At 41.9% G+C, this 15,273-nt stretch overlaps 1 protein-coding gene and 1 long non-coding RNA gene across 2 annotated transcripts; both read left to right on the top strand.

Annotated features, from left to right (window-relative positions):
- The first annotated feature begins 7,488 nt into the window (after positions 1-7,488).
- LOC309485585 lies at positions 7,489-9,430 on the top strand. Its single transcript, XR_014201238.1, has 2 exons — positions 7,489-8,513; positions 8,729-9,430. It is a non-coding gene; the product is annotated as an uncharacterized lncRNA (long non-coding RNA).
- A 1,855-nt stretch (positions 9,431-11,285) lies between these two features.
- Positions 11,286-14,493, top strand: LOC309484908 (solute carrier family 2, facilitated glucose transporter member 11-like). The gene has a single exon (XM_082151382.1). The coding sequence runs from the start codon at positions 11,833-11,835 to the stop codon at positions 13,342-13,344; it is 1,512 nt and encodes a 503-aa protein (XP_082007508.1). The 5' UTR covers positions 11,286-11,832; the 3' UTR covers positions 13,345-14,493.
- Positions 14,494-15,273: the final 780 nt, after the last annotated feature.

A 15,273-nucleotide genomic window follows, 5' to 3' on the forward strand; every position in this document is an offset into this window, starting at 1 on the left:
TCGCCTTCGAGGCAGTGCTGACTTGGGAGTTCTGTCAGACCAGGCCACCGTGGAACGCTGGTCCTTTCCTGGCCAACACTGACAGAACGCGGAAACTCGACCACGCCCCCCACGCAGGGACGCTATGCCTCCCATGTCCGGGCTGGTCGATCCGCCACGCACACTACTGACCTCGCTTTATGGCGACATCGGTACCTGCGTGATCCCTGGGCCAGGTGATGTCCACAGGTGTGGTCCAGGAATGGGCTCAGCCAGGTTGATGTGAGGGGGTCTGAGAATTAATTTTCTCAGCTCCCCATGTCCCAGGCTGGGCTCCTCGGTGGTGTGGTTGAGGACTGCGCTCAACAGTCTTCGACCCTCCCCTGAAGCGGACTGAGGCCTTCTGCACCAACGGTCATCCCTCCGTGCGGTCTCCTTAGTCTACTTCCCGCCGAGGCCGCCTCCCTGCGGCTCCTCCCCTCGAGCCTTCACCGGCCCCGAGCAGGAGGAGGATGCAGGAGGGCGGCATTGCCCGTCTCCGCCCCTTAGCTGGCCAAACGCCGGGCTAAGCAGCACTCTCGAGACGGGCAGCTTGGAGTTAGGGCTCAGTTCTTCTTAGGAACTGGTAGCAGGGCCACTCCTTCCCCCGGTGGAGGGCCGGGGGAGAATCTCTTGTTTCAAGAACTGATGCCCCTTTCTTCCGAGCCCCAAGAGGCTGTGGATGACAGTGCGCGCCGCTCACGAGCCTCGCCACTCTCGTCCCCCTCTGTCGCCAGACCCCTGCCAGAGTACGCCCCTGTGGAACGCTGATCCTTCCCTGGCCTCCTCTGGCAGGACGCGGCTAATGACCGTGCCCCCGCACCGGGCCGCTATTCCACCCACGCCTGGGCCGGTCATTCCGCCTCGCTGCACCACCGAGGGTACGTCTGTGGTCCGCATGACCCCACTGGTACAGTTCTTGGGAGCCTGGCTAGAGCTTCCCAGACTGTCCCGCTGGGTCGCGAGGACCATCAGGCTCGGCTACACAATTCAGTTCGCGCAGTCTCCTCCCGGCTTCGGGGAGTTCGCTTCACTATGGTCGGTGGCAATGCCCCTGTCATGAGAGTGGAGGTCGCCACCCTACTGGCGAAGGGTGCAATCGAGACTGTCCTTCCAGCCGAAATGAAGTCCGGCTTCTACAGCTCCTACTTCATTGTACCGAAGAAATCCGGTGGGTTACGACCAATCCTGTACCTGCGCGTCTTGAACCGCTCCCTTTTCAGGATGCCATTCAAGATGCTCACGGCCAAACGCATTTTCGAATGCGTGCGGCCGCGGGATTGGTTTGCAGCGATCGACCTGAAGGACGCCTACTTCCATGTCTCCATTCTTACTCGACACAGACCGTTCCTACGGTTTGCTTTCGAGGGGCAGGCATACCAGTACGCAGTTCTCACTTTTGGGCTAGCCTTGTCTCCTCGAATCTTCACGAAGGTCGTCGAGGCAGCCCTTGTTCCCCTACGGGAACACAGGGTTCGTATCCTGAACTATCTCGACGACTGGCTGATCCTAGCTCACTCTCGAGACCAGGTTTGCGAACACAGGGACCTAGTGCTCCGGCACCTAGCTCATCTGGGCCTTTGGGTCAACTGGGAGAAGAGCAAACTCTGCCCCGTGCAGAGGATCTCTTTTCTCGGTATGGAAATCGACTCGGTCGCCATGTGCGCGCAGATTACGAGCGAGCGCGCGCAGTCACTGCTGACTTGCCTTCGTCAATTCGAGGGCAAGAGTGTGGTTCCACTGAAACTATTTCAGAGGCTCCTGGGGCATATGGCATCTGCAGCCGCAGTGACGCCGCTCGGATTGCTTCATATGAGACCGATTCAGCTTTGGCTTCGCGATCGAGTCCCGAGGTGGGCATGGCAACACGGCACGCTCCGAGTCCCAGTGACTCCGACCTGCCGTCAGACCTTCACCCCGTGGTCGAACCTCAGTTTTCTATGGGCCGTAGTGCCCTTACAATGAGTTTCCAGGCATGTTGTTGTATCGACAGATGCCTCAAGAAAACCACGGGCTGGGGCGCCATGTGCAATGGACATGCTGCCGCGGGCTCCTGGACAAGACCCCAGCGGCTTTGGCATGTCAATTGCCTCGAGTTGCTGGCTGTACGTCTCGCCCTGCACCACTTCCGTGCGTTGCTCAGGGGTCAGCACGTACTAGTCCAATCAGACAATACCGCGACAGTAGCGTACATCAACCGACAAGGTGGTCTGCGCTCCCGCCGTATGTTGCAACTCGCCAGCCACCTCCTCATTTGGAGTCAGAAGCATCTGAGGGCGCTTCGAGCCATTTATATCCCGGGAGACCTGAACCGTGCGGCCGACGAGCTGTCTCGGCTTCGGCCTCTCCCTGGAGAATGGAGACTCCATCCCCAGTCGGTTCAGCTGATTTGGGATCCGTTCAGGGACGCACAGGTAGATCTGTTTGCCTCCCACGACTCGTCCCACTGCGACCTGTTTTATTCCCTGACCGAGGGCACGCTCGGCACGGATGCACTGGCACACAGCTGGCCGCGGGGCCTCCGCAAGTATGCGTTTCCCCCAGTGAGCCTTCTTGCACAGACTTTGCGCAAGATCAGGGAGGACGAGGAACAGGTAATCTGGTTGCCCCGTATTGGCACAACCGCACCTGGTTCCCAGAACTAGTACTTCTCGCGACAGCACCTCCCTAGCCAATCCCTCTGAGGAAGGACCTGCTTTCTCAGGGACGGGGCACCCTATGGCACCCTCGTCCCGATCTTTGGAACCTCCACGTGTGGCTCCTGGACGGGACGAGGCAGGTTTGAGTACCCTACCACCAGCGGTGGGGGCTACCATCACTTCCGCTAGAGCATCATCCACGAGACATGCCTATGTGTTGAAGTGGAACCTCTTCGTCAACTGGTGTTCCTCTAAACAACAAGAACCCACGAAATGCCCGATCAGTGTCGTGATTTCCTTCCTGCAAGAAGGGTTGGAGCGAAGGCTGTCTCCCTCCACCCTGAAAGTGTATGTATCCGCAAAATAATATAGAATTCATAGACAATTGGAAAAGTTTTTGGGGCAAACCTGACCTGTTGAAAAGAGATGGTATTCATCCATGACAGACTGGCTAAACCGACCGTCTGCTAGCTGCCTCTCGTCACCAAGGTCAGAAAAATCATATGATTTTTTTTTTCTCTCTCTCTCCAATCTTCCCTTCGCGGTGGATTATAACCAGTACACAGTGTCGTTCCTGTAAAGTTGGCCATCAACATATAGTCTGTCTACCGTGAGAACGGCTTTCCTTCCATTTTGGCGAAATTGTTTCATGATTGGAACCAATATTCTCCGTCTGTTCTGAATCTCCCGTGGAAATTGATCGTTAAGTCCAAAGGTAGTTTCACGCAGTTCTTTGCCCTTGCTCTTGACCAGTTCTTTCTGTTTGTAATGTTCAAATTTTGCAATGATGGGACGCGGACGTTTAGTGTCGGCGTTTTTATTGTTGTTAGATCCGAGGCAGTGTACTTTTGGGAGTTTGAGAGAAGAATGCATGAAATCTTTGATCGCTTGTTCTGGGTTATCTTGGATTTGTTCTGCTATACCAGAGAAGATCAGGTTGTCTCGCATATTGCGGCACTGGATGTCTAATAAGGATTCTTTCAATAGTTTATTTTCGTTTGAGAGACATTCTATTGTTGTGATTTCTGATATTTGTGTATGCATTTCGTTGTTGGCTTTTTGCAACGACTCTATCTGGGATTGACTGAATTCGAGGCTGGTTTTAAGATCCTTGATGTCTTGATGGAGTAGTTCAAGAATTGCCAGTTTATTGTTTATGGATTCTAGAAGACCCACCTCTATTGTTGTAGTAGTTCCATCCTCGGACTCTGCTGAGTATTCCCGCCGCGGATGTTTCTTTTGTGGTTGTGGCATGGTGGTCAAATTGTTGAAGTAGTAATCTATAAACTTTTCCAAGGTTTCCACATTGTCTCTTGATCCAGTTCTGGTGTTTAAGATGATGGAAGTTGTAATAGTAGATAACTGAGGAGCAGATCGGTTTATTTTTGTTTTAGTTGCGTTCAGGGCGCCGCCATGTTAGATCGCACCCGATGTCTCGCAAGATCGTCACAGGCACATCGCCACCCATACTTTGCACATACTTGAACTTTATTAAAAATGTGTTGTCGGGAACGAATTTTCCAGACAACGCTTTATCTGTAGAGTGGTAAAGGGATCCTCCATAGGGAGAGACTAGTTGGCACTTCAGCACTGCGTTGTCATCGGGTCCAGGCAAAGGTCCTTCATCAGATCTGGATACGGCCTGGATCCGACAGGCTGCGGGAAAGCCTCGGGATAAACAAAGACACTAAAATTAGTTAAGATTATCTTCTTATGCTGTAACGTAAAAGTCACCAAGTTTCGTACCATTCCGATGAAGCTGTGATTTAAAAAAAAAAAAGATTAAAACAGAAAATTTAACTAAAACAGACCAAAGAGCACCAGATGATATAGCTGACATAAAAATAAAATAAATAAATAAACAACAACAATCATAAACTAAACACAAACACAAAAACAAATAATCAACTTAAAACACAAAAACTGTTGACTCTTAACCCTCTGGGGTCTGAGGGGTTTTCTGGGCCCTGGAGGTGTTCTGACATGCTCTGACATTTGTGCTTATTTCTGTTACTTGTGACATTTTCATGGCTAAAGTCTGATTACACTGTATTCAGCACAAACTCTGCTACAATAATATATCAGCAGCATATATGTAAAAGTTTGTAGTTTTGAGATAATGACATTTATGCGTGGTTTGTGAAAATACAAAAAAAAATTGTCACTGAAATAAGGTCATGAAACCCATACTGATTATTTCTTCACAAGACTTTTGAAAATTGTATCACGTAGCCTAGAATATTTGCTCCAAAACTATGTGAAAATCATCCTGACTGCTCATTCAGAGAAGACAATATATTGATTTAAAATTTCTAAGACGTGTTTTGTGTCAGAAAGCTTTATGCGAAGGGGCGTGATCATCTCATTAATATGTAAGCTTTACACCTGAGAAAGACAAAGACACTCCCCTAACGGCCCTATTATGAGTGATCAGGCCCTATCATTCTGAGCAACCTTGCACAAAGAATGAGGATATTTAAAAAAGAATGGCTTTTTGATTGTTTGGATTTATTTACAACACAACATAATCCAAATATACACAACAAATGACAAATAAAGCACACTATTGAAAACAATCATCCAAAGACAGAGACCTTTGTGCCATTCCTAAAAATATTGTACATACCTTTCCAAGGTGTTTGATTTTCACTTTACCATGTTCATATACAGAGACTCATGTGAATGTTGAAGTCAGCAGGACTCAGTGGCATCTGGTCCCTGAAAGAAAAAAAAAGTGAACATACTGATAGCAAGAGAAACTATAGGGAATATATAGATTTTTCTGGTTAAAATTGCTTTTTAAAATTCACAGAATACACACACACACAAATGTTTCCAACAATTTATAATATAATGAACACCAGGTTTGTTGTGCCTTGTAAGCATAGGCTATGCACAGTGCTGCATAAAATAATAATAACAATAACCTATAGCAGCATATAAATCTTCCAAAAGATTTCAGTAACAACTACGCTAGAGAAAAATATTTTGATTATCATATGTTACTTCAAATGTTTCCATTCGTTATGATGATATGAAATGAGATAATAGTAAAAACATGAAGCCTTTGTTTGTTTGGTTTTGCTTTTCAAACGCGATCGAACATATCCACAAACACAGTAACAGTAAACACGGGTCCAAATATTATAATATTCACCATATATCTAGAAACAGTTCAACTGCAATGTGAAGTTTATGCAACAGTAACATGAACTAATAATGAAGAATTTCTTACCTTACATCTTTCTTGTCTTCAAATCGCGTTCTTCTGAGGTAAATCCAAGGTAAACAGCACAGCACAGGACAAACACAGTCTTCCAAACTCGATGAAAAGCAGAGAGGAGTAAGTTCCCGAAGTTTTCTCCATATAATGGACTTCAATGGCAACCAGCGGTTTGAAGGTTCAAATGTCCATCTCAATGCAGCGTCAAAGCCTCGACACGATCCCAGTCAAGAAATAAGAGTCTTATCTAGCAAAACAATCGGTCATTTAAAAAAAAAAAAAATATATATATATATATACACTTTTTAACCACAAATGCCTGTCTTGTACCATCTCTGAGATGCGCCACGTATTACGTCATCACGTTGGAAAGGTCACAAAAATAATAATAAAAAAAAATTATAATAATAAATTAAAACAAAGATGTTTTAATTTCCCTCCTTTCTGAACCGGAGTACACAGACAAATAACTTAAATAGATGATGTGACGCATGACCTTTCCAACGTGATGACGCAATGCATGGTGCATCTCAGAGATGGTACAAGACAGGCATTTGTGGTTAAAAAGTATATATATATATATATATTTTTAGAAAATGACCGATCGTTTCGCTAGATAAGACCCTTATTTCTCGACTGGGATCGTGTCGAGACTTTGACGCTGCATTGAGACGGACATTTGAACCTTCAAACCATTGGTTGCCATTGAAGTTCATTATATGAAGAAAAATCCTGAAATGTTTTCCTCAAAAACCTTAATTTCTTTTCGACTGAAGAAAGAAAGACATGGATATCTTGGATGACATCAGGGTGAGTAAATTATCAGCAAAACAGTTTTTTGAAAGTGAACTAATCCTTTAAGCCCAATGTAAAAAGACCTCAGTCATCCCTGAAAACAAAATGATTATGATTAATATAAATAATATATTTAACAAATACAAATCTCATTATTATATTCTTTGATAATAATCATTATTAATGCAAAGCATGCAGAAGTTCATTGTAAAGGAAATAACCCTACTAAAACCCTTCTGCTCTCTTGCTCCAGATTCTCTAATCGGAAACTCCCACCACCATTTCTACTAGAGCTTAACCGAACCCTCTGAGCGTCCCATACGCTCGTATAACACCAAAACAGATCAGAAATTCACAAAAGACATCAATTGTATTCGCTCGCTGTAATCCAACTCTTTAGAATCCATACTGCGACTGTGACACATCGTCATATGAACGACTTTTGGTGGCGTTTTTGACATTTTCACAATAAATAAATGATTGTGATTACACTTGTCTGTCTGTTATGTTTTTCTTCATAACGTTACGTAGTTTGAAGAAATGGTTATGTGTTAGGCATAGCGGCCTAACCTAGCAGCTCAAAACATCTTTTTAATGCTATATTGTTTCTAAAATGTAAATTTTCCAAATGCCGCCACATCTCTGTTCATTACGTTTTATTTTGTTTAAATTCTGTATAAAAAGGGTATGTTTAGGTAAAAGGAAAATGATACAGATATCTTTATGCTATGTAAGATTTGTAAATATGTGACGTTCTGTAGCTGTAAAAATGTAATAATGCTACGTTTAAATGTTGCAGATACGTCCACATTATACATTTTAGCATCTATCCACATGTACAAAAAACTTACATTTTTGTGTCTCTGAAAATTACGTATTAATACCTACGTATTAACAATGGGACCAGGCTGTTCAATGATAAAATGAGAAAGACGAGAACAGATTCAATATTTTAGCATATTAAAGCTTAATATAGTGTATGAATTAGTTCACCACATCATGACAGCAATATTACAGACAACACAACTCACCGTATTCTCTGTTGTCAGTTTGTCTTATTGCAAATACTTGAACGAGTTGAACATGCTTTAAGCCAATAATTAAAACCAGTATATCTGACATTAAATCCCCATACTCTGTGACTTTAAGTAGACACTATTTACAACAATGCATTTGTGAACATGAAGGAAACTTTTGATATTTACTGTTAAAATCACACATTTAAATACTGCTGATTCTATTGATACCAGGAGTCGAATGAATATCTGATAACAATATGTTTTTAAGAATTTAAGAGATATGATTTTGTGATATCAGCATTTAAAACCAAACATCAATGATGCATTTTTATGATTTTAATAATTAGAACTAAAATGTGGCTTTCATGTATTCACAGAAATTCTCATAATAAGCAGTAGAATGATTAAAATGATTGAGCATTAGACATGTATTGATCAATTGATGTCTCTTTGAAAAAGAATAAAAAGGAGGTTGAGCTTTAATCCAAGTCTTATAAAGCAATATGATTACTTTGTATATGATTAATATGATTAACCATATTCCCTCTCATCAAATCTGTGATCAGTTCATGTCTACAGAAGCCAAATCAAATATGGTGACATGTCAATAATATCAAACCCTCAACAGTGGTTGTGTCAGGATCTGGGCTCTGTAAACAGCAGAGACATCTCTAAATACAGTATCTTCTGTGTTGGAGGATTTCTGCATGTGTTAGTAATGGATGCAGGATTACTTTCTCTTGTCATGATAATCACACTCTTCATGTCTGTTGATTTCCACAGTCACTGATCCCGAGACCAGGAGCGACTTCCTTCAATGTAAGTCAGAAAACAAGCAGAGAAACTCACTGAGTGTGTTCATGTTCTTCCTGTAGAAGCTGAAAGAAAACATGACAGAAGAGTTTTAGAGTTGATCATGTGAATGATGATTAAACTGCACTGAGACACTGCTGATATACTGAACATGAAGAGTTCAGATACATTAAAAGATCAGATTCATAATTCCTGATTGTGATGTGTTTTATCTCCATCAGATTCCCGTCAGCTCACTCTGGATCTGTACACAGCGAATGTATGGCTCCGTCTGTCTGAGGGGAACAGAGTGATTACTAACACTGGCACACCCCAGTCGTATCCTGATCATCCAGACAGATTTGATAATTTTCCTCAGGTGTTGTGTAGAGAGAGTGTGAGTGGACGCTTTTACTGGGAGATTGAGTGGAGTGGTGTTATTGTGTATATATCAGTGTCATATAAGAGCATCAGCAGGAAGGGACTGGGTAAAGAGTGTTCGTTTGGACAAAATGATCAGTCCTGGAGTTTGTTCTGCTCTTCCTCCAAATACTCATTCTGGTACAATGGCATAAAGACTGATTTCCCTGTAGAGTCCAATCGTAGAGTAGGAGTGTATGTGGATCACAGTGCAGGAACTCTGTCCTTCTACAGCGTCGACGGAGACACAATGAGCCTCATACACAAAGAGAAGACCACATTCACTCAGCCGCTCTATCCTGGGTTTAAGGTTCATGATAGATCATCAGTGAAACTGTTGATGAATGAGAATAGACTGTAGAGAGATTCTACCCATAATGCTTTGAGCTTCATGATAAATCAGTAACAGTGAGATGTTATAGAGTCTCTTATTTTCTCTTCATTACATTAATAACACAGCTGAACTTCTGTCACTGAAATATCACGTCAGAATAACTGTGTAATAAATCCTCATATAGACATCAGTGTGTGTGACGGATATTATACAGACACCTGATATTTAATCTTATTAGATGTTTAGTTCACTGCATCTGACGGATTATACTTTCAATAAAACATTTGCATGTGTTTGTAAAAGCTGTTTTAGTGCAAGTTTGGCCTGAGTTACTGCATTCCCTGTTCTGACCAGCAGGATTCCAACGATTCGAAACACTGAATCATTTTGTTCAGTTGATTCAGAGCTTTGAAAAGCTTCGTTTCACCCATCACTAGTCGACTCTGAACTTCACAAAAGTACACAACAGGACATTCTGAGGATTGATGTTTGCTGAGCTTCAGTTTTAAAGCACAGAGCACAGAGACAGCGCTCATAAAGATAATTAACAATATTCGCTTAAATACTGATTCAGGCAAATTATCAGTGCTGGTACTACTCGACCTCAGTGCTGCATCTGACACTGTCGATCATAACATACTTCTGGACAGGCTGGAAAACTGGGTGAGGCTTTCTGGGATAGTCCTAAAATGGTTCAGGTCATACTTAGATGGGAGAGGTTATTATGTGAGTATAGGAGACCATAAGTCTGAGTGGACATCCATGACATGCGGAGTCCCTCAAGGCTCAATTCTTGCGCCACTCCTGTTCAACCTGTATATGCTCCCAATGAGCCAAATAATGAGAAAGAACCAAATTGCTTACCACAGCTATGCAGACGACACACAGCTGTACTTAGCCCTATCGCCTAACGATTACAGCCCCATTGACTCCCTGTGCCGATGCATTGATGAAGTCAACAGTTGGATGTGTCAAAACTTTCTTCAGTTAAACAAAGACAAAACTGAAGTCCTTGCGTTTGGAAACAAAGATGAAGTTTTCAAGGTGAACGCATACCTTCACTCTAGGGGTCAAACAACTAAACATCAAGTCAGGAATCTTGGTGTGACACTAGAGTCAGACCTTAGTTTCAGTAGTCATGTCAAAGCAATAACTAAATCAGCATACTATCATCTCAAAAATATTGCAAGAATTAGATGCTTTGTTTCCAGACAAGACTTAGAGAAACTTTTCATGCTTTCATCACCAGCAGGGTGGATTATTGTAATGGACTCCTCACTGGCTTTCCCAAAAACACTATGAGACAGTGTCAGCTCATACAGAATGCTGAGCAGAACCAGAACATATGAACACATCACACCAGTCCTCAGGTCTTTACACTGGCTCCCAGTTACATTTAGGATTGATTTTAAAGTATTATTACTGGTATATAAATCATTCAATGGCCTAGGACCTCAATACATTGCAGATATGCTCACTGAATATAAACCCAACGGATCACTCAGATCATTAGGATCATATCAGCTAGAAATACCAAGGGTTCACTCTAAGCATGGCGAGTCCGCTTTTAGCTATTATGTCAGCTGCAACTGGAACCAGCTTCCAGAAGAGATCAGATGTGCTCCTACAGTAATCACATTCACATTCAGACTCAAAACACTTCTGTTTACCTATGCATTCACTGAATGAGCACTGTGCCGCTGTTCGTCCGACTGTTTGTACTGTACTGTACTGTATTTTATTTAATTTTTCGAAACTGTTTTAATTATTCATATTTCTTTTTATTATTTAAATGTATTCTATGTAAAGCACTTTGAATTGCCATTGTGTATGAAATGTGCTATATAAATAAACTTGCCTTGCCTTGCCTAGAACTAACAAATGTGCAAGTGACTGAATATGGTATATTTTATTATTCAAGAAAGAGTGTCAAAAAGACAACAAATGAATTGCATTCATATGTTTTATTAACCTGGGAACAGTATGCATTCAACAATTTTGTTTATTTAATTCAATCCAAAATATTATGAACAAGGTCTTTGGCTGGATTCGAACCCACGTGTTGAAGAGTGCCTGCAATAGGAAACAGTGTAATATAAATGCAGGATTATTCAGCACAAACATTAGTAAAGTAGTCTCTCTGAAAGTCCCTTCTTATTTTTCTCCTCTTTCTTTTTCTTCCCTTCTTCCATGTATTTAATGGACTATTGTTCCCCAGTTTATGATCTGAGAGTAACTGCAGTCATGATATCACCACTTCAAGATCACTGTCAGAAGGTTTAAAGTGTTTATAGTTTAAGAAAGGCTTATTGAGTCTTTCACCTGAGGGTCGTTTTACTGTGTTCATTGGAACTGTAATTATATTACACACAAAAGGACTCTTATTTTGAAAGAGCGACAGACTGACGTCATTTTTGAGGAAGTGCTCCAGCTGCAACGCACAGTTCAATGACAGGAGAGCACCGGGGACAGCACGTGCCTGTTTTCCTGCTAGATATTTTTATAATTGGTCAATAATGGCATAGATATTTACATGTGAGTTACTTCTTTCTTTTGACTATATAAATAAGAATTTATTTATTTATTTAAAAAATGAATGAAACTAAGAAGCAAGGAGGGTGCACACGCACTCTTGCATTAACTGTGTGCTCTGCAGCCATTGGTGGCACTTTTCAGTATGGCTATAATATTTCTATCATTAATGCACCCACATCTTATATTCAGAAGTTCATTAATGAGACCTGTATGGAAAGATGGGGTACAGCTCTTGAGCCTAGTCAGGTGACACTGATATGGACCTTTATTGTTTCCACTTACTCACTCGGAGGACTTTTGGGATCCCTGCTTGCTGGCCCAATGGCTATTAAGTTTGGACGGAAGGGTTCCCTTCTGCTGAACAACAGCTTTCTCTTTCTGAGTGCAGTCCTGGCTCTGAGCAGTCGCTCGGCTGAGTCCTTTGAGATGATCATTCTGGCACGTCTGCTTGTGGGGGTAAATGCTGGTGTTAGTATGAACGTCCAGCCCATGTACTTCGGAGAAAGTGCACCTAAGAACCTGAGAGGTGCTGTTGCCTTTTCCTCGGCTGTTTTCACTGCTCTAGGGATCCTGATGGGCCAGATAATGGGTCTGACTGAAGTTTTGGGGAGTGAGTTTCTCTGGCCTTATCTACTGGCAAGCAATGCTCTCCCCGGACTAGTACAGCTAATCACCTTGCCCTGGTTTCCAGAGAGCCCGCGTTACTTGCTCATTGACCGAGGGGATAGAGAGGCGTGCGGTCAGGCCCTGAAACGCCTCAGAGCGTGCAGTGTTTTCACTGAAGAGATGGAAGAGATTCTCCAGGAGCGGGCAGGAGCAGGTGATGCCCATGCCAAGACACTGTGGGAACTGATCCGAGACAGAAGTCTCCGCAGGCAGCTCTGCATTGTAATGGTTGCCAGCAGTGCCATGATGCTGTGTGGAAATGATTCAATTTACTTCTATGCCTCCTATATCTTTCAGGAAGCCGGTATTCCAATGGACAAGATTCAGTATGTCACAATCGGCACGGGTGCCTGTGAGTTCACTTCCGCTTTGGCCTGTAATCTGCTGATTGAGAATGTTGGACGCAGGTTACTCCTCGCAGGCGGGTATCTGTTCATGTCTTGCTGGGCGGTGGTCTTCACTGTTGCTCTCTCGCTGGAGGGCAAAGTGGCCGGCATGCCGTATCTGAGTATGGCCTGCGTGTTCGCCTACATCTTCAGTTTTGGCATGGGTCCCGCAGGAGTCACCGGGATCCTCCCAGCCGAGCTCTTTGACCAACTGACACGTCCCGCAGCTTACATGATTGCCGGATCCATGATGTGGCTTAATCTCTTCATCATAGGAATGGCGTTTCCATTCATAGTTAATGGACTGGGACAGTTCTGCTTCATTCCCTTCTGCGCTGTTTGTGTGGCTGCTTGTCTTTTTATCAGTTTCACTTTACCTGAAACCAAAGGGAGGACACTGGCAGAGATCACTGAGGAGTGGAATAAGAAAGATACAGCTAATGGACGTCCTAAATATAGTCAACAATCGCAAAGTCTGACTGATCCACCAGAATGCCAAGAGATTGAGAAGATCTGAGTGAAATCTGACTCAATTCTGCTTTTACTTTTATCAGTTTGACTCTGTAATTGTTTCCCTACTTGTTTTTATTTTTACACAAATTTTTTTGTCTTAATTTATTCGTAATTTATTCAAAATTAGTGAGAATGGCATCCGTTTTTCAAAACTATATGAAACCTGCATGAATACAAAAAAAAAACTACAAGTTGATGTATAATTATTTTTTATTTTTTTTACGTCAAGGTAATGTCACTGTAACTATCTGTTTCTTAATGTTTTTACTCTCTGCCGTGACGCAGTTTGAGCTGGATTTGATGTAAAAATGTTGCATTCAAGTCCTTATTTAGGTAACAAAGTTAGATTTAATATTATTTTACCTTTATTATTTATTCTATCAGTCTTTCACCTTCCTACTTCCTATTTGAATGTTGGAAATCACCTTGAAATACAATACATGCAATTGTAAAAAACAAAACAGGTGCATGTTGGAAATGTATTTAGAATTTGATTCTCTATTTCAGGGATACAGTTTTTTGTTGTTTTGTTGTTTTTATTTTTTTACTATTTACCAGAATACTTGAATCTTTATGCCTGCAAAAGTGAAATACAATTTGCACTTGTGTATTTACCTCATTCTGTGTCTCCAATGCAAGATTATTCATTATTTATAAAAGAGTTACTTCTTTTGAAAGCCACACCCAAAGAGCAGTGCACTATATTACCCTGTGGCTTGCATTTGAGATGTCTGTATGAGAGATTGCTTGATGTACCAGCAGATGGCACTATATCACCATCATTGTTTTCTTCTGTCTGTACTGTATGTCTTCTCAATCAACCAAAACAAGAATATTCACAGCATGCCATTGCATTTAGATGTAAAAGAAGACAATCTGTATCAACACAAAATAACATTAATTTGTGCCTTAGAGTTTCACATATTTTCTGCCTACTAACCTGCCTATGTAATCTACAAAGTAAATATAACCTATATTCAACCAAATGAAATGGAATATTATATCCAAATGTTTTGAATTGCATGATGATTAATCATTTGTCCTTATTCTTATAATTCATGTGTAAGAACTTTGTTAAATCAAAATGCTGTTTTTATGATGGGTATATTGTACTCAGATTGTAGCTAGTAAAAAAATAAGTTGCTTGATGAAAGAGTCTCACTGTTCCTTCCATTGATGATTGATATGATTAAGCTAGACATTTTTTTGCACATGATAAATGATACTTTGCATGTAATTGCATTCAATGTGTAATATTGAATTCACACTGGTGCCTTCTTTGACAGCTAATGGACCACTTGCACAACTACTTCCGCATTCTTATTACATCTAGGGAGATGTAAAATAGGCTAGATGAATTTAATTCATCTTAAAGGCAGGGTAGGTAGGATTTTTCAAAAAAAAAAACATTCCAAAATTGTTTAAAATGTCTTTATATACCAATACATAATTAAAATGTAAGTACTCTGAAAAAGAGAGTATAAAAACTGTAGACCTCCCACGACTGTTGTAAACACAGCTCATTATTTCCATTCACTCCACCCCCACCCTTCTGAGCTCCTTCCAAAGCCACGCCCCCAAAACACATGAACGCGTGACGCCAAACGCTCAGGCTCAGCTGGAAGACGCATTTATTTACTTATTTATTTACCTGAGACGAGTGGAGAGGAAGGAGCGTGCAGTGCATGCAGTGACATCATGTCAGAATCACATGTAATAAAATACCTAACTTTATCACTATAAATATAAAAATAAGATGGCTTTTAGTACTCACTATCAAGCTAGCATATCGATACTGGTAAAGTTTAAAATATATTTTGTTTGATTCGGTAACGAGCTATATTTATAAGGCAAAGCTAAAAACATGTTGCATTGATACACGTTTTTCCATTACCATCAGTTAAACTGTGATGAAGGTGAATTTTGTGTAAGA

The sequence above is a fragment of the Leuciscus leuciscus genome (genome assembly GCF_965113295.1).
Source record: "Leuciscus leuciscus genome assembly, chromosome: 21".
Taxonomy (NCBI): domain Eukaryota; kingdom Metazoa; phylum Chordata; class Actinopteri; order Cypriniformes; family Leuciscidae; genus Leuciscus; species Leuciscus leuciscus.

Excerpts from the sequence above, each read along its gene's own strand:
- LOC309484908 (XM_082151382.1), top strand. The coding sequence starts at position 11,833 with ATGAATGAAACTAAGAAGCAAGGAGGGTGCACACGCACTCTTGCATTA.